At 35.0% G+C, this 20,959-nt stretch overlaps 1 protein-coding gene across 1 annotated transcript in view; it reads left to right on the plus strand.

Moving 5' to 3' along the window:
* Nucleotides 1–20,959, plus strand: part of LOC122801189 (collagen alpha-4(IV) chain-like) — a 1,621,248-nt gene that overhangs the window by 559,235 nt on the left and 1,041,054 nt on the right. The window contains exon 8 of the mRNA XM_044070748.1: nucleotides 16,177–16,245. Coding sequence (XP_043926683.1) covers nucleotides 16,177–16,245 — 69 coding nt within the window. The remainder of the gene's footprint in view (nucleotides 1–16,176; nucleotides 16,246–20,959) is intronic.

The following is a 20,959-nucleotide window of genomic DNA, read 5'->3' on the forward strand; positions in this document are numbered from 1 at the left end:
TTTCTGCCGAGTTTATTTTTGTTTTTAATCTGCTTGTGCTGCTTGTAAGAGTTAGAGGAGTGTGTGTTTATTTTTTTTTTTTTTTATCTCTAAGTCTGAGTTAGAAGAGCTTCTGCTGTAAGTCCGTTGAGAATGGAACTACGGAACTCTGTTAGAAGAGATTCATTTCTGCTGTAATTCCATAACTCTGCATTTGCAAGTCCGCCATTCAAAACTGTGTTTTATTGTGTCTTTATTCATAGTTTGCTGTGTTTTATTGAGTCCGTATTCATAGTTTGCTGATCTGTATATAATTTGATGTACGCCCCTTTTCAATCAATCTGGTGTGTGTGTGTGTGTGTGTGTGTGTGTGTGTGTGTGTGTGTGTGTGTGTGTGTGTGTGTGTGTGTGTGTGTGTGTGTGTGTGTGAATGCCCCAGTTAAGGTATACCTGGTGGTTAGTGATACTCAGGCTCAAAACCTATACCTTGGGTACAAGGAGCAAGAGCCTGAATTCCCTACCCATACCTCCACTTGTGTTCAATGTTTAGCTCATACATTTTGGTCTGTTTCTCTTAAAATTTGTGGATTTCTAGCAAATTAGTTAGAACTGAATTCACTAATCATGATAGCCATTTAAGTCTGTCTTCCTATCTTTCAGGAAATGTATGGTAATTTGATAACACAAAACATTTTATTCCAGCAACTTTCCAAGATTATACAAGCAATGTTTAAAATGTGTCCCTGGTTATTGGGCTTTATTCCCCCACAATAAATGTTGGCTTTTTCCACATTTCTTGTGCTGCAAAGTTGAGAGAGATAATTGAGTGTTGAGTGAATTTTACAATGAGCTGAGAGCTTCAGGGAAAGAAAAGTTTAGTGATGATTATGTCAAATTTGCTTGCATTGTTAATAGCACAACATGTAGTATACTTGCTTTTGATGAAGAAGGCTGTGGGTTCTACTCCCACAGTATGTAGATGGATTGCTGATACAGTAATGCTACAGTCCTGAGAATGTCCATCTTTGAAGGAGATACCTAGTAATTATGAACCTGTCTGGAATTAAATCATCATCATCAATGCCACATTCTTTTTTCTAATTTTCTACATAGGATCTGCTGTTGCTTGTCAGCTTTCAACATTGCTCTCAATTCAATGCAGTTAATTTTAATTTTATAAAAGACAATTGTATTTTAATTTTATACAAGTTCAAAGTATAATACACATTCAAAACACTATTCTGGTTATATTTTAAGTAATTTGTCTTTTCTTCAATTTGTGTTCGAATGATGGTATCCCACAATTCCACTGGAGTGGGTGGGGTTACATAATTATATATGCACATTTTATGTTAATCAGCATACAGATTTGTACCTGTTTTCCATCGGCCTTTGTCCATATTTTTGATGTTTCCAGGGTGAGAGGTATATCCCAGGACCTACTTGCCACTATTGTAGATTGACTTGCAAACTATGCTTACCATCCCTTTTACCCCATGTGTAGCAGCCAGTTTACTCATCTATGACTAATGTATATACACTTAAACATAAAAGCCAAGGTAAATAAAGTGCCCTGCACTGTAGCAGATCTGCTGATTTGCTGTTGATTTATCATGCGTATCTTTCTATCCTCTCTCTGATGATTGAATATTTAAGACTTTTAACCATATGTGTAACACATACAATGTGAATAAGGTACTTCACTACTGTAGTAGGCATACTTAGTTACTGTTTAATATATTCTGCACATTATCTCTTTCAGATCAATAATTAATGCTATCCATAGCTGGCCTTAGGCATAGGCCAAATAGGCAGCCGCCTAGGGTGCCACTCTAGAAGGGGAACTTTTCCAGTATTTATTTGGTGTAGGTAGACCAGGATGGGGGCACCTTGTGGTGTGGTGGGGGCGCCATGAAGCCCTTTTGCCTAGGGCACCAGTTAACCTAAAGCCGCTCCTGACGCTATCTACTCATCTCTGTAACATTTATTTTTTGTCCTCCAGCCATTGGCTGATAATTGTTAGTAATGCTTTTCCTAAGATTTGCACTCTTCTGTCTTGCTGTTTCAAACAAATAAACAATTTATATTTCATAAACAGTTTATATCTAGCTTTTGTAACCTGTTTAGATGTTCTCTATATTCTTTTGCAAAATCTCCCAGTTTGTGTATAACTTAGAATATTGACTTTTTTCTAGTTCTGTCCTTCTTTTTCTACATATTTTTAATGCTCTTTAAATATGACAAATAGCTCCAAGTTAATGTTATATATTTCTCTGGATAGCATTTTCAGTAATTTAAAGCTTGGTTTAATAGTTTTTGTGTATGTGAGGTACATCAGTTGCTGTTTTGACAACTTTCATTTTCTTGAAAAGCAACTTTTAACAACTTGCTTATACATAATTATCTGAGTCTAAAAAATTGCTAATGCAGTGATATCAATCATTGCTTTTTTGTGTATCAGTTCAAATTCAATCCATAAACAGAGGAAAAAGAAGTTATTTGGGCAAAGTGAAAAACACTTGTAATAACCTTCTATAAAATATGAACTGTATATTTCCACAGTATACACAGGAGAATGTTTTATTTTAGTCTGTTTTTGCTATTAAAATTAAATGCTACTATATCCTTCCTATCTTGTCAGATCTATAAATTTAATCTATTTATTGTTCTTTCTGTATCTTTCAATATTGTACATACCCTTTTCATGATATATTCACAAAGAATATCAGGCCTGGGTAGTTATAGGTCTCTACCTGTTCAGTTTGATGACTACCAATGGAGATTCTATAGTCCTGCTTTTACTTTTTGCTAACTACTATAACATTGCTTTTCATATGATCAGTTTTAGACCAAATCCTGACTCTGTTTTTTTAAATTATTTAATTGTTCTTCACATCAAGGTCTGACAAAGACACTAATGACCACAGACCCTTCATTCCCCTACCTTTGCACATATGTAATCATTTGTGAAGTATTCTGTATGACCTTATCTGTTATATTATGAATAATTAGGGAAATAACTCACATCCCTGCTTCACTCTTTTCTGAACATGAAAGGCTTCAGTAGGATAGTTCATACAATAGTCCAACTGTCTTTATAAAATAACTGTATTACACTTATTGAGTCCATTTTTCAGGCATTATTTGCACAGTTGAGCTCTTTCTAAATTCTCAGAAGCTGCATGAATATATATATGTATGTATGTATATATATATATATATATATATATATATATATATATATATATATATATATATATATATATATATATATATATATATATATATATATATATATATATATATATATATATATATATGTATATATAGATAGATAGATATAAAACCTTAGTTTCCATATACCTAAATATTTTTGATGAAATGTTGTATTAAATAGCATGTCTGCAGATTCACATTATATTCAATGTACAAAAATTACAGCCCAGACAAGGCTATTCTTTTTAGAATCTAATTTCAACTATTCTAGGATTATTGAAGGAAATATGCTCAAGGATATGTCCAGTAATGTCATTGAGTGGTCTGTCTTTGCATACCTTTGGTTAGCTATTTTAAAGATAAGGACCACAATTCCTCCTTTCAAATTGTCATGCAAATTCAAATTCATAACACATTTTTAAACTGAAAGATTAACATCACTTCCCATTTTCCTATGGAGGTCTTATGAAATGCATTAATTAGCCTATCCAACACTGGCCCCTTATTATTTTTCAGTTTTGTAATCATTTCAACCTTGACCTCCACAATGCAGGCACTTAGTACCAACTACTCATTATTACTAATATGATATTCCCTTGGTTGCAGCTTTTTTTTAGTTCTTAATGTCACAAGCCTTCAAAAATTCTTATTAACCTATATAGCATGCAACATTTGGTCCCACTTACTCTGCCCGTAGACTTTCTTTTTCTTTTTTACCTAAGTAAGTTCCTGTACTCTCTTTCTTTTTCTTTTTTACCCAAGTAAGTTCCTGTACTCTCTTTCTTTTTCTTTTTTACCCAAGTAAGTTCCTGTACTCTTTCTTTTTCTTTTTTACCCAAGTAAGTTCCTGTACTCTCTTTCTTTTTCTTTTTTACCTAAGTAAGTTCCTGTATGCTCTTTCTTTTTCTTTTTTACCTAAGTAAGTTACTGTACTCTTTCTTTTTCTTTTTTACCTAAGTAAGTTCCTGTACTCTCTTTCTTTTTCTTTTTTACCCAAGTAAGTTCCTGTACTCTCTTTCTTTTTCTTTTTTACCTAAGTAAGTTCCTGTACTCTCTTTCTTTTTCTTTTTTACCTAAGTAAGTTACTGTACTCTTTCTTTTTCTTTTTTACCTAAGTAAGTTCCTGTACTCTCTTTCTTTTTCTTTTTTACCTAAGTAAGTTCCTGTACTCTCTTTCTTTTTCTTTTTTACCTAAGTAAGTTCCTGTACTCTCTTTCTTTTTCTTTTTTACCTAAGTAAGTTCCTGTACTCTCTTTCTTTTTCTTTTTTACCTAAGTAAGATCCTGTATTCTCTTTCTTTTTCTTTCATTAAAATGTTTGAATACTTGCAAATGTTTGCTTTGTAACTATCTCCTCATGGACTTTATGAACTGTTTTGTTTAGATTGTTTTGCTCCTTATCAAAACAAATCATCTTTGCTATTACTAGACATGTTTTCATTTCTTTTTTTCCTTTCTTACATGCTGTCATAGCACATATAATTTTCTTCATTAACTCTGTATATTTTTAATTTTATATTTTCCTTCTCTATGTCCTCATGCTATCCATTATTTCACAATTCTGCATCCTTTGTTGAATTATATATTGAGGGGATACTTTAGCAACATTCACAAGCATATTTCCTACTTACCATGGTGCATTAGTTAGTATTGTTGCCTCACAGCAAGATGTTCTCCTGTTTGATTCTTGGCTGAAGCACCTTCTGTGTGGAGTCTGCATGTCCTCCCCATGGTTGAGTGATGTTAAAGACATGCAGGTAGGTGCTTGCATGAATGGGCATGCCTTCTTTGAAGGTTGGGTGTCGGGCTAGCAACTTGATACCCTAAGAATTCACTGCCAGTCATTAGCGGACAGGAGTTCCACTGTGATGACCCCTAACCGGGAAAAGCCGAAAGACACACCCAGGAATAAGCCACAGAGTATGGACAAAAGTTTCTCAGCTCTAACCCTCTTATATAACATCCTCTTCAATTAAAACACTAATCGGTCTTCTCCTTTCTAATTATTCCATAACCAGCTCAAATACATTTTATAAAATGAGGCCACTTCACTTGTAAATGGCTTATGAAAGGAATGATAACTTAATATTTCTATGCCTCAGTATTCACTCTCGTCATAATAAATACATTTATCATTTCTTATAGTTGACAACCTCAACACTTATACATCTCCTGCTTTTTTCACTTTTCCTCTTTTTAACTCTAATTTGCTTCTTTCCTTTACTATTTTCTGTTCTCCCTCCATGTAAGTTGTATACATTGTAGATACTGTTTTGCTCAAATATGCATACTGATATTAAGCATTCATAAAAGTTTTGAAGTCTCCTTATAATTCATTAACTAGTACTGTGCATGTTATTTTCACTTGCAGTGAAATTTGTTATTCTAATTTTGATGTATTATTCATTATAAATAAATAAATAAACTACCATTCCATCTCTTTTTTCCTTTTCTTCATAATGATGCTCCTTTATAACATTAAGGATAGGTGATTGCTACATACTGTAGTTTGAAGTAATATTAAATAATTGCCTTTTACCCATTTCTCTGTAATAGCATAGCTTGTAACAGAACCTGATTTATTAAAAATATATGTAAATCACAATTTAAAATGCAGTTTCTTACACTTGGAATTTTGAAGTAATATTGTGCAGTTAACTTTTTAACAAACTCAGTTCTATTTTTATATATTCTTCTGTCTTCAGAAAGTCTTTTTTCTTTAAATACTCAAAGTAGTTGCTAAAGGGTTATAACTGAATGTTCAGATAATCTGCCACTTTAAGTTTCCACTATTCATAATATTTGTATCAGTTATTTTATCTAACATATCCCACCTCCTTTTGTCAACTATTTTTCTTTACTCATTCGAGGAATATATGTGTTAAATGCATAATATTTTTCATTATTAACAGTTACCACATCCAAAACATGCATATCTGCTTTGACAACTATTTTTGAGGCTATATTTTGTTGAATCCTAGCCACCATTGCCAGTCCTTTCTCATGACTCCAGTCTGTCTTTTTCAACGCATTGTATATCTGTCTCATAATTCTGTAATATTAAAGCTTCAGTTTGCATTAGACATGCTTCTTTTGGATTCACATTCTCGTAACATTTACTACTTACTCTGGCCATCGCATCAAGGAACTGGCATATAATTCGTAAATCCAGTGCCTGCAGTGTATCCTCTGTCAGTGCTGGAAAACACTTGCAGCAAGAATGACTAATGCTACAAAAACCTTTGTCAACTGGGGCAGGCATAACATGCAACCCTTTTATTCCATAAGGGAGGAGGTGCCTCTCAAATAAATCCTGTATGGTATCTGCATCCTCAAGGAAGTAGTTAGCAATGTCTTGGTCATGGCAGTGATATCAAATTAGCCACTAGCAGACCCTTATGTGATATGCAATACTGTGGACACTGTCTCTAAATACACTCCCCACTAACATATGCTGTTCTTCTAATACTGGTGCCACTTCTAGCATCTTCATGCAATTGAGAGTTCTTCACAACAGCCAAATACTAGTGATCATAATAGCTGATTGTTGCGGCAGTCCATGACAAATTCATTCATTCCTGAATCACTTTGTCATGTTTGGTTTCATCATTTGCTTATGCATGCCTCTCATTAGCATGTTACCTCTCATTTAAATGCCACTAAATAGCCATTACCATACCATACATACCTTGTCATGGACATGTGATCATGCTTTGTGGGTCTCTAAATCACTCCCTCCCTATTCGTCTCCACTCATATCTCTCAACTACCTCTGATTTTCATGGATGTCACTGATTTTGACTCAGATTTTAGCTCTGTCCCACTTAATCCCTCTCACGAGTGGTGACTTTTTGGGGAAAACGTGGTGAATTACACTTAATTGAAGACAAGAATTAGAGTTACAAACTTTTTACTTCAGAAAATATATATTAATTCACATTCTCTTATTCAGTCAATGTCTCATGTTAACAGTACTAATATTTTAAAATTATCCCTGATTATCCCTGATTATTTCTGGATTTGTCTCTGATTTTATTGATATTTGTCCCTGATTGATTGAGAACTGCAGTTCCACTCATCATGCTATTTCACATAATGCTGTGTGGTAACAGTTTCTGAATATCCTCTTGTATTTATGTTTTTCATTTCCAGGTTGTATCCCTACTCTATACTGTGTGCATGGAAAAATGTATTATAGTATGTATAGCATGCATGGAATAGACTATGTAAGGAACATAATGAACAAACCATCCAGGAGAGTTGAGGAAGGACAGTTTTAAAATAGGGTTTTCATGACAGTGTATCACAAAATTCATGGTTATTGTGCAATATGCTAGCATATATAATGCAGAAAGCTGACCTAATAATTGAACTGTGTGTTTGCATCAAAATACCACTGCATGTGTTGTTAGAAAAAGAATGAAACCACTTGGACTTAGTTACTAATGGCTAAAGAGTTAGGTAGCTGTATCCCTTGGATTAGGAGTTCTCAGATAAAAGTGTAAATCTGTGTAATCTGTTTTCACTGGTAAATGTAACTCTCTTAATCATGTTGCTGTGTTGTCAAGTCAAGCTCTAATGCATATTCCAAGTTAATAAGCAGCTACACATGTTATGCCTTTGATCATGTTTTATACAGCTGCATGAAGCACTGAAAGAATTACAGGGAGATGCCTTGCCAAACTGTATAATATGCTCTTATTTTATATGGGCCTCTAGGATCCCTTAGGGCATGTCTGACATAATTCTGCTTTTGCAGTTGAAAATAAAGTAATATTTTTCTTCTTTATTTAATCATGTCAATAGTGCTTTCAGATTAGAAACCACAACATGGTAAAGCAGATGTTATGTTCCCCAGGTGTCTTTTTTTAAACAAAACCAGGCATCCTATTTCATTCAATCCCTTATCTTTTCAGATAGTGACGTGCAAATCCCTGGGCTGGGATATCAAACACCTTTAATGTTTCAAAGGCATTAATTAGTAGTATAGAATCTGTAACAACAACCCAGCAATATGAACATTTTCTGTAAACAGGAAGCAGAATAGCATCAGTGTGATATTCCATCAAGTTGTACTTTTACTCTTTAACACAGTCACCGCCAGTGAAAATGCGGAAGATACCACTTCACCATCCTTATGTTAAGAACTCACTGCTAAACTGGAGTGTTGGTGTTGGCCTGCCTGCTACATGTAATTGGTTAGTCAATCAATCAGTCAGTCAATCAATCATCCATTCAGTCAGTCTTTATGTGCTTAATACTAAAGCAAAATACAAAAAAGGACAGCAAGCAAACAATTACTAAAAAGTGTTAAAACAGCAGTGTTGAGTGTTTCAAATATTGCCATTAAAATCTGAATAATCTTTAGAAAATAAGCATATCTTTGAGGCTGTCTTGAACAAGACCCCTGAAGAAGATGCCATGAATGCAAATTCCACAGGACAAGGACCAGATAAAAATGTGAATCAAGTTTCTCTGGTTATATCTTTGAAATGTTAGCCAAGCAAAGAGGTTTAAGAGGCATATATAATAACATCTCTAGAGGAACCCATATTTTATAAGGTTACATATGCTAGTACTGCAACCTAAGCATTAATATCAATTCCAATAGATAACTGGAGCTGATGCTGAGCACAGGTACAATGTGACCATAAACCCATCAAAAACCTAGTTATGGAATCATTTGCAAATTATTAAAGATCAAATAAAAACATTAAGGGCATACTAATAAATAATGATTTAATCCCCAAAACACAATTATTTGCAGATGACATCCTATTAACTTTAATTGATTGCAATTATTCTCTTATTGCAGTATTCCAAGCAATAAAACTATTCCAGATGAAATCAGGACACAGTTTTAATGAAAATAAGATGAAAATACTACCTGTTAATTACAATATGAATAAAAAAGATAAGAACTTACATAAATATATTGTGAAACATGGTAAAATCATTTACTTGGGGATAATCTTGTCTGATGACATTCAAGATACATATAACAACCCTTAATTATAATAATAACTTAAATTACGTAAAACAAACTCTTAATAAATGTAATATTTTTTATTATGGAGGAGAGACTGTCCTTAATTAAAATGATTATCCTTCTTAAAATTCTGTATAATACAATCTTTATTCTCCCACTCCCAAAAAATATAAAAGAGGATAATTCTTTGTTTCTGAGATTTTTATGGTTTCTTAACAAGCCTAGATTGGCTTTAAACCATCACATTAGAAATCAGACATTGAGTGGTATTGGTATTCCAGATTTTTAGGGCAATAATTTATTGGTTAAATCATAATTATAATGCCAAATGGGAAGATATTCAGGGAGGTATTTGTTATAAATCCAATAATATAACAAAATCATATCATACTAAAATAGCTACTAATAAATGTAACTGGTTAGTGAAAGACTATTTTATAGAAAAGAAAATTAAACCAGTTAACTCCTATTATATTAATATGATAATCACCTCCTTTAAAAATTTCATTTTCCGGAACCCTAAATATAAAGCATGGATTTTCGTTGAATTTCTAATTGCCTATACTCAAAATAGTATTAATAAATTTAATTTAACAACAATTACTACATTTAAAGACAAAAGCCTATTATACTGGCATCAATTACACTAGACAATGGGAAGTTACAAAATGTTGATCATATAATTAATAAGTGTGAGTTAAGCATAAAAATGTGGTTATAAATTTAAAATTGCAGACAATCGTTAAACATGAGATTATATAATGCAACCAATAATTAGAAATTCTTTCCCCACATCCATTGATTTTCTCAGTGTTCTAATGCACCAAAAAAATAATTGGCAAGTGACTTCTATCTAAAATATATAAAGTACTTAAGAAATCCACAATATGTCACAAAGAAAGCTATTAGGATTATTTTAGATTTGTTAATAATTCCCCAAGTGAAGATGATAAAAAGCTAATACTCCAGTCTTCAAAACAAACAACTTCATCACTAAGGTGGAGGACATTCTCTTGGAAGTTCTTACATAGAACCTTTATCACACCACATAAAGTTGAATTGATGTATAATAAAAACATAGGATGCTGGAGATGTAAACTAAATAAAGCTGACTGGCAGCATATTTTTTACGACTGTATAAAACTTAAAGCTTATTGAGATAATATGAATACTCTCTAAAGTCTGTGTTTAATGATAAATTTATGCCGGCCACATCTCTTGCTTTATTTAATACAACTATTCCCACTTGTGTCACAAAAATAAAATGCCCTTGTTATGGAGTATCTTAACATTAGTAAGAAAAGTCATCACCAAGAAATGGAAGAATCAGGCTACTCCTACTATGAAGGAATTTGTACACTTGGCAACTGAAATGTATCATCTTCATCTAATCACGATCAAGCAAGAACATCCTGAATCTTCATATAATATGTGGTTGAAATATGTGGTTGAAATTCAAAGAACTGCTGGATAAACAGACTTTAATAATTAATTAACAACTAATCTTGCACATTTCTTTTTCTGTTTAAAAAGCTTTGTTTTATAGTAGACACCATTGTAAATAGTTATTTTAATTGTTGTTTACTACTGTTCTTTTAGATATGTTTAGTTGTTTTATAATTTTATAATATTTCTATTATCATATATTAATGTTTTGTTGTTAAAATTTTTAATAAAAACAACTGAGAAAAAAAGCACATAGCCTGCTTTCTCATAATAGTCTATGCACCTAAGTCTCCTTAGATCTCATTTGCCACTATTCTGGGTCAGATCCAATAGATGAAGCCTGACAAGATTGTGGTCAGTCATAAGAATAGCCCTTTTGGCTATTCATCTTCTCAGTCTAATGACCACTACAATCTCTTTTGCCCTTCTAACCAGATGTGGATTCTTTCAGTCTAATGGTCTCTCATGATTCACCCAATGAATTTTCCTGTTTGTCTCACAGATATTTGTTGTCGTCCCATCTTTTAGTGGCAGACAACAGATTGTGTCTCTTTAGCTCATTGTTTTTCCTTAGTCCATGGCCACAGCAACCATGGGCAATTCATTCCTGGGGGGGTCATTACGAATAGAAGACATCACAAGTTACTTGGTCCCTGTCAGAGGTCCATCTACACATCAGCTCTTCCTAGTATTGCAGGCCTTTCATAACTGCCTTCCCAAAGATGTGATTGCTGTGCAGACTGACAGCATAGCAGTGGTTTGATACCTAAACAAGCTCTGGGGAACATGACCACATCCCTTGTGTTGAGAGGCCATGAGGGTGTGGCAATGAGTGATGTCCCCACAACACTGTGTAATAGCAATGCACATTACTGCAAAATTCCACATTCTAGCAAACAATCTGAACAGAAGCATTCTGATGCCTCACTAGTGATCCATCAATCCATCAGTGGCTGCACAGATTTTCACTCACTGGGGTCAGCCTTGCTGCAGTCTCTTTGTGACCCCCTTTAATACCAAATACAGCAGATGTTTTGCCATGAGCCCTATCAAGAGACAGTCACCAAGGGATGCTCTACTGCATGGTTGTCCCGTGGGTCTCCTATATGCTTACCGTCCAATGCTTTTGGAAATAAATAAGGTTCCTGCAGACATCAGCCTTTTGCATAGCAACTGTCATCCTTATAGCTTCCAGCCAAGACAAGTCTGATTCCCCCTTCCTGTGGCCTTACTTTTTCCATCCTCTTGGGTTCTAGATCCTGTTCCATATTTGATATCCCATCATTTGATCAGACTCTGACACCACTTAGGTTGGATACTTGATTCCTCCAATTCCAATGATGGGCAGGGATCCCAAGCTTTCTAAAAGAGTTCTGCATATCCATTATTTTTCTCAGAAGCTTTCTACCAGAAAAGTCTAGTGTAGTAAGTAGAGAAGATTTTCTATTTGGGTCAGCTGTAAGGATTAGATCTCTTTTCTACCCCTTTAGATGCAAATTTAGATTTCCTATCTGGTCTTTTTCAGTCTGCTACTCTACTGTCATGATTCAACTTGTGGTTATTTGAGATTTCCATGTTGGTCAAGACCATTTACAAATCACTTCTTTAAGATTGTCCAAAGCATTTTTGAAAGGTACCTTTCTGCTCAGACATCTAGTCAGGGATTCATTTCCTCCATGGGGTTTGCCTCATCTCCTCCAAGCCTTGACCATACTCTATTCAAATCAGCAGCTACTCTAGACTTAAACTAGTTTTCATGTAAAGCAGTCTTCTTAGTTACAGTAACTTCAGACAAACTTTCAAACCATCAAGGCTTCTTATGCATGCATGCTGCCCTACCTTATCTTTCAAAAAGATAGACTTTCTTTGTGGAAAATCCTTATTTCTTGCCTGTGATAGCTTCTGTGTTTAAGCTGAACCAATTAATTCAATTGCAAGTTTTGTTTCCAAATTTCAGTAACACGAATGGCTAGGTGCTTCATTGTTTAGATCTCCGTTGTCAATTGAAATTCTTTTTCGACAGGATCAAAAATATCAAGAAATCAGACCAACTTTTTAAGTCTTTTGCTAAAGCCAAACTTGGGAATCCAGTTTCTAAGGTAACCTTCTGCAGATGGCTTTCTGATAGCACATCCATTGTTTAAACTTGTTAAACAAATAAATCTGGTCTACTACACCACTCTCTAGTTCAAGAGCCTTTTTTATCCATACATCTTTAGCTGATACTTCTGCAGAGGCTACCTGGCCTTATACCCACACCTTTTTTTGTATTACAAACTAGATATTCAGTCCAGATATAGGACTGCCTTTAGAACCACCATTTTGCAGAATATTCTCATCTGATACCACCTAATTGGCTGGAGAATTTGTCCCACAGGTTGAGGCAAATGGAAAAAATGGAAAAGACAGTATTTAATATGAATGCTGTAATGCACATCTGTGTTGTCTTTTTCCGTCCACCTCAGCCATCCCTCCTTCCTTCCCACTTCCAAATTTTCATTGGTATTTTGTGGTTAATGGTGGACCTTGCAAGCCAGTCTGAAGCCTTTTATTGAGGCCGTTTAGTCTAACCCTTGTTTATTGTTAGGAGAACTCTGTTTGTGCAGGTTAGGTATGGTAGGGCAAACTCAATCTGAGGATGCTTAAATATGTAAAGCTTTATGGGGGAAGAGCATTTTATGTAATCTGCAGCAGACTTCCACACCTAAACTACACAGAATGCAGCACAATCTGTGGTCAACAGCATTCAGCAGAGTGCATTAATCAATGCTTATTGTAAGAGTTGTTATAATACTAAATCCTGATTGTTAAATTCCATAGTATAAGGGTCCTTATAATACTGGATTCTGCATCCCTATAATACTAGATGCAGATTACTGAAATCCATATTATAAGTGTCTTTATATTACTAGGTTCTGTGTCCTAGTAATACTAGATTCTGATTGTTGAAATTCAAAGTCCCTTATGTTAATGTACTTATTAACATACCTTCTTAGCCATGTGTGAAAGACTAGGAAACAAATAAATAAAAACCCAACTGTAATACCAGCAATAAGGTATTTGCAAGGTTTATATTAATGTGCAAGTTAACTATCCCTATGGGGATATTATTATTATTCATTTATTTATTTACATTTGTTGACTGGGAAATTCTGACTGGACACAGGTCCTTTTTCAGCGGAGGCCTGGGGAGAAAAGCTCCACGATACAGATGAATTTAAGTATATGATTACAAGAAGCAGATGTAGTTGCATGTATCAAAGTAACAGTAATGCAATCCTAGTTCATGATAAATAACATAATACATACAGTACTCACATAACATCCATGCCATCTAAGGTGGTATGCATTCTAATAATTAAATAGCAGATATTCACATTGTTACAGTAAAAAAATTACAGCAGTGATATAAATGGCAAGCTTTCAATCATCAGAGTTGGCTGTAATCAAAGTAGTTAGCGGGCTGGAAGAGAGGTTGAGGGTGGGTGGAGTGGGAGGTGCTTGTTAGGAGTGTTACAAGGACATAACCAGCATTTTTTTAGGTAAGATTTAAGTACAGCTTTGAAGTGAGTGCATGATTGTACAGAGGTTATTGTGGGGAGAGGGTTCCATAACTTGGCTATTGAGTTGGAGAAGAGTGCTTCTCCAGCAGAGTTCTTGGCTCTGGTTATCTGTAATTGATTTTGCTGATGAAGCATAGTGGTCTGGTGGTGTAATAGGGCTGGAGTAGATTTTGGAGGGATGGGATTTTTAGAGGATGGTTTACTAGTTTCTGGGAAGTGAGAGTTGGTACCATTGAAGGAGGTGAGGGAGTTCTAGCCAGCAAAGTTTGGCAAGTGAGATACAGTGGTGACTATGGTAGGAGGCCAAGGTGGCAAACTTGGTGATTTTGTTGTAGCAGGTCTTGAGTTTATTTAGATCGCTTTGCCTAAGGTTGGTAAATATTGGAGAGGTGTAGAGAAGGGTGGAAATAAGGTGGGAATTAGCAACTGAAATTATGGGTGTTTTGATGAGGAATTGCTTATTTCTGTATAGAGCTCCTAGTTTTTTATGGACTTTTTTATGGACAAGGAAATGTGAATGTCGAATTTGAGATTATTGTCTGTCTCAACTCCTAGCACTTTGGTGTGATCTCTTGGGATGATAATGGTGTTGTTGTTGGCTGTAATATTGAAGTGAGAGTAGTTTTGAATATGTTTGGTAGGTTGAAAGATGAGTTTAGTTTTGTTTGAATTGAGTATTAACTGGGCATCAGATAGCCAAGTTTCAACAGGGGAAAAGGCATCCTGTGTGACCTTTTGCAGTTCGGGTAGGGACTGGGCTGAGCAGATAATGGTGGAGTCATCTGCTACTGTATGAGAAAGGCCTGTTTGGTGGCAGTGACTAGATTATTGGTGAAAATGGAGAAGAGTAGGGGTCCAAGGATGGATCCTTGGGGAACACCAATAGAGACAGGTAGTTGGGGAGATATGTCCTTCTGCCATACAATGGATTGCTGGCGACCAGTCAGGTAGCTCTGAAACCAGTTGGTGACTGATTGAGAAAAGGATAGGTCATTGAGAACAGAGATGAGTTGTTTGGGTGAGACCATGTCAAATGCCTTAGATAGGGCGAGGAAAGTTGTAGAGGAGAAGTAGCCATTGTTTTTATGCTGAAGGATAGTGTTGGTAAAAGTAAGTAAGACAGTTGTAGTGCTATGGTATGGACAGAAACCATGTTGAGTGTTAGAAAGAAGGTTGTTAGTTAAGGAGGTAGTTGAGGATTTGAGAGTGAATGTATCTCTCAAGTATTTTGGAGAGTGGAGAGAGAATTGCTATGGGCCGATAATTGTTGAGTTCTGTGGAGGGGCCGCGGGAGGGGAATGATGTGTGAAATTTTCCATAGTGAAGGGATGTAGCATTCTGATAGAGATCGGTTAATCAAAACTGAGACTGAGTAGGCTAAGGCGTCGGCTGCAATTTTTAGATATTCACTAGGGAGGTTGTTTGCTGCTAGTTTAATGGGTTTAAGTTTAGTTAAAAGATTTTATGTTGTGTATTATGGCACTTGGCTATGCCTTGAACTTCATTACTTTTCTAAGTGTTTCTAAATTGGCACATTGACATAATCCCGATTATAGCTCATTACTTAATTATGATGCTTATTTTTCTTAAACAGAATGTGCAACACTCTGGACCTATATCTGTAATCAGGTACTGTACTTACAAGTAGCAGTAATTTTTGCTACCTGGATATTTCATTCATGTTGATTATCTTCTGTTTTCTGGATATCAGATGATACTGATTATTAGAAATGGTCATCAACTTTTTTAAATTACAAGGAAGTTTATTTTTTATATAGTACCCTCCATTTACCTTAAATCACTGAGAGAAAGTTTCATGTTTCATTACTTTAAATTAGTTTAATTGATCAAACCAACTGAGAGTAAGTTTCACGTTTCATTACTTTTAAATTAGTTTAATTGATCAAACCCACTGACTCAATGTCAGGGCATGCAAGTTGTATTAATGTTTTGAACATTCAATATCATGTGCTTTCTTCACCAGGGTGATCCAGGACAGAAAGGTGATAAAGGAGACTACGTTGTTGTGACAATCTCTAGCAAAGGCCTTTCTGTAAGTCATATTAATTTTATATAATTTCTACATGTGTCATTTCTATGTCTTCAAATGTCTGAACTGCTGCAAAACAAATACATACATAAATATACGCTGAATGTAATGTTATTTAGCTTTATTTTCAACACTCTGAACTGAATGTAGAGCTTAAGGAAAAAGGAGAGAGAGCGATTGAAGATATATCCCTTTAAAGAGAGCTTCTGTATGTAAGGATGACAAAAGTAATTGTATATTACATTCACAATTAAGGAACCAAATAGGCTATTACATAGGACTCTGACAGGGATACTATGTAGAAATTGTTTTCTGTTGCTTTTAATTATTTCTTTAGGGCTGTACAGATTTCAGTTTAGAATTGTTTTTATTTTTATTTTATTGATTTATTTTTTTGTGCTAATTCTCTTCAATATGCTTAATGTCCTGACTGTATGATGCCCCGAATGCTGATTATTTACACAGATTCAAGGGGGACACTGTTAGATGCTGAGTGTCATGTTGAGGACAATTAAAGTGTCAAGTGTGTTTATGCAGAGGCTTGGATTCCTGAGGCTTCAGCATATTTTGCTAAACATTCTACTTAATACTACATCTGATATGATTCCGAGCAAGAGGAAAAAGTGATTTTTTTAAATATTACTGTTTTCTCCAACTCTGTGACCTTGAAGGCAGTATATTTAGTGATTGGAGGTATTAGGGCTGATATCTCATGCTATGGGGTGGATGGTAAGGTCTTGCATAATGAGTTTGTGTGACATGTTATGTTACAATATGGCTTTGCTAATATTATTGTGAGGCTTAGATGCCTTAATGGTGATGAATCCCATTTTTTCTGAGATACGGTTTCATTAAACATCTGATTCAAGCTCTGAATTCCATAATTTCCCTCAGTTAGTTAAATGTGCTGCTGAGTCTTGATTTATTGGGTAATGTTTTGATACAGGGGAAGGGAATCCCCTTACAATCACAGAGTGAAATCATTAAAGTAAAATTAAAAAAGATATCCTGTTGTTTTGACCCCATCCCTGATTCAAGTGCCCCTAGTTTCCTAATTTGTAGATGTAATTTATCGATTATCATGCCTACTAGCCCACAAATACAGTCTAAAAAATATTATTACCTCATAAATCAACATTTTCATTTTCACTATAATATTATCATAAACAATACATTTTAAGAGTTTCAGGGTTGTGTTGATTTTATCCATACATGCTGAGTGGTAAAATCCTTGTGTTTTATTTCTGTTCATTGGTGACATAGTAAACTGTAAATCAGTTTCACAGTTTTTTTATACTGCAGCACTTTGCAATATCCTTATTGAGCAAATGAGTTTTAGTACTAGCACTACTGCCAGGATATTACAAATAAATTTTTAGGTCAGATGATGGACATTCCAGCATAACTAACATCAGATCACATCAAGCTGCTGTCCTCAATGTCAGAAGTCTACACAATGAAATTGTCCAATATTGAGGCACTCCTGCATTTGGAAAATATACATGCCTGCGTAGTTATTCAGTCTTGGTTTAAACATATATAGACAGAACCATTAACCAAAGTCCAGAATAGCACCCAGGAAGGAAAAAGCCACAATCCACAGCCAGCTATCAATTAAAACACTCATTTAATGTAAAAACACAGAAATACATAAATGCTTAACTAAGATCACCGCATTTTCATCTTATCTCCAAACCAAGACTTCATCAGATGCAATTATGTCCCTTACTAACATTCCGTTTGTATAAAACCTTGTAATTGTCCATGTCATAACTAATTAAATACCAATTAAAACTTAAAGTCTTACTGTTGAGCTGATTTCCCTTTCATCACCTTGATCCAGATCACTCTTGAGATCACATGCGATTATGTTATCTTTCTCCTTGTCCTCATTTAGCTAAGAGGGATTTAGTTTATTATCCTGCACAGAAGACAAAATAAAATATATTTTTTAATTGTATAGCTCTTTGTGTACCTCTGGTATCAAATGAGTCAAAGGAAGGAAGAACAAAGGACAGAAGGAGTGAGCAAACAACTAAAGGAAGGGGAAAATGAACAGAGAATCTGGAGATAAATCAACTCATTTTGAATTTTGAGCTGTTATGGATACTTCAGAGGATGCACGAGAACTTCTTCATGAAAAGTATAGTAAATATTTGGAACATTCTGCCTTTGAAGGTTCCTAGTTTCACATGTAGATATCATGTTCTTAGTCATTAGACCACTAGCAGTCTAGCTCAGAACAATGAACATTAAGAGTCATCACCTTCCTCAAGGTGGGTCACATGGAATAGGCCTGGGGAGAGGTTAAAAGTGCCCATCTAATAGTCCAGGATTGTCTTCAATACAGGTAAAGAACTCATTTGAGTAGTATTTAGGATAGTTTATTCCATGCATGGAGAATATGCCAGAATAAGTAGCCCTCATGCTAATTCGTCCTGTTAATTTGTTGAGGGAGATCGATGTCTTTTGTGCTTGTGCTCGAGGATTCATCACTTCTATAAAGACATAATACGTCTAGGAGAGTAGGGGTATTTAATGACCTGAAAGGCCAAAGGTAGATCATGGCACGATAGTTTATGGTAAGCAGAATGCAGAAGGAAGTCATTGAATCAGTCTGGATAACTAAGGATTTGAAGCCTATTTTTTTTTTTTTTGGTTAAGAAACCCAAACATCTTTTCACTGGAATGATATGTTTTGATATGTACATACCAAAGAGGGCTTTAAATTCACTAATAAAGCAGATAGGAGGTGAGTGAAATGGAAGTAAGACCACTTCAGTTCTGGATGAGGTGCCCTTGGTTATCATTTATTAGCCAGAGCTCTTGGCTTTCTTCTTGGAGATTTGATTAGTGCATCCCAAAGTCCCAGCACTGAGCACTACTGGTCACTTTTATACTTTCTTATGATATGCCTGTAATTCATACCAGTTTTCTATCCATCTTACCACATAATGGTCATTTTCTAAAGCACTTAGCTTTTGTATGAAGCCAGCATAGGCTACCTACGTAGCCACCTTGGCTAGGTTAAGGTATACCATGTGGACTGCATAGCTGCCATCTACAGGCATGGCATCCATTTTGAAGAAATATACCACATTAGACAGGCTATAAAGCCAAACTGTTCGGGATCAAGTCTAATAAGATTACTGATACAGCATTTATAAGGTCAATGATAACGTGTTGCATAGCTTTGCAGGTGAGGAAATGTAAGGATAATAAGCCTGTTATTGCCTGAGTCAGTTGTATGACCTCCTTTCTGGAGGAGTATCACCGCTGGTTGGGAGGGTGGCCTAATGGTTAAGGTGTTTGCCTTACAAACACAAGATGCAGTGTTTGAGTCTCACAAGGGATAATTGGCTAGGCTTAAAATGCCTCACAAGGGCAGTTAGCTTAGTACTAATCTGTGAACCTATGAACTGCAGTGCTCCACTCATGAGGGACAAAACCAGTAGCTAAATTAGGTTACACAGTTTAAGAGGTATGTTTGTAAAGGCATATCTAACACAGTTAATTAAGCAACCCGGTGTATTGTCACGTTCCATAGAGGAAGTATTTTTGGTGTTGGTTAGCACTTTCAGTAAATGATTTTTATAGATAATTGGGAGAAAAAGGGATTCAAATATTCTGAAGTTTGAATAGAAGTCCCAGGGATAAAGTTGTCACTAAATATGTTCTTAAGGATATTGGCAATATCTGTTGGAACAGACTAGGAGGTGTCTTTATAAATAAATTCAGAGTAATTTATGGCATTTGTTTTAATTTTCTACCATAAATGAGTAAGCATTTATATGTATATTTGGCTTCAGAGACCAGCCTAAGTTCATTATCTTACTTAGTGAACCTGGTATTTTGTTTTTTTTTTTTACTTTTGATATTATCCTTGAGAAGAGGGGGGTTTGGCACTACTAAATAATGTTTGAAAAGCTTCCTTCTTTTGTTGTAAAGTTTATCCATGACAATGCACAACCAAGGTCATTTGTTTTTTTAATATCCCATAATACTTGGTTTTGATAGGGACTGTTAGCTTTTAGAATTTCGCTATATGGGTGTAGAATACCATAGTAAAGCTTGTTGTTCTGTTAAGCTCAGGTGCAGTCAGAATTTTCATATTTTGTCACAGAGAAGGCTGAGGTTGTCATGTTTGTAGTCTTTAAATTCAGTGAGGTATGCTGTATGAGCTTTTGGGAATTTAAAGGAAAAGGTTAAAAATGTGTAGTCAGCCTTCACTGGGAAAGGAAATACCAGTGGAGTAGTACAGGAGAAAAACATATTTGTAAGAATCAGGTCAAAAATGTTGTGCCCTCCAATAGGTTTATTTTCAACTGCTTAAGTGAATTATTTGTTTATTAAGTCTATAAATTTTGGGGCATATCCTTTTTTGGAGGTATATGTGTTCCAGTTTATTGAAGAGTAGTTGAAGTCACCCAAAATAAGAGAGTTTTTGCTAATAGTGTGATCATTTAAAGCACTGAGAAATCGTACGTGATCATCAGGGGACAAAGAAGGTGTTCTGTAACAAGCTGTTAGTTGATAATTAATCCTACCTAGAGGGTCTATAGTCGAGTGAGTTCAATTTGTGAGTTTCTATGGATCTGCCTAGAAGTATTATGCTCCTAAACAAGTATGGAGACTGTACCTCAGCTTCCATTTATTCTAAAGGGTGTTAAAAGAGTAAAATTCATGTATAGAAATGGTTCTGTCTATATTTTCAAGC

This window comes from Protopterus annectens, chromosome 4.part1, assembly GCF_019279795.1.
Source record: "Protopterus annectens isolate FY-2018-M chromosome 4.part1, PAN1.0, whole genome shotgun sequence".
Taxonomy (NCBI): domain Eukaryota; kingdom Metazoa; phylum Chordata; order Ceratodontiformes; family Protopteridae; genus Protopterus; species Protopterus annectens.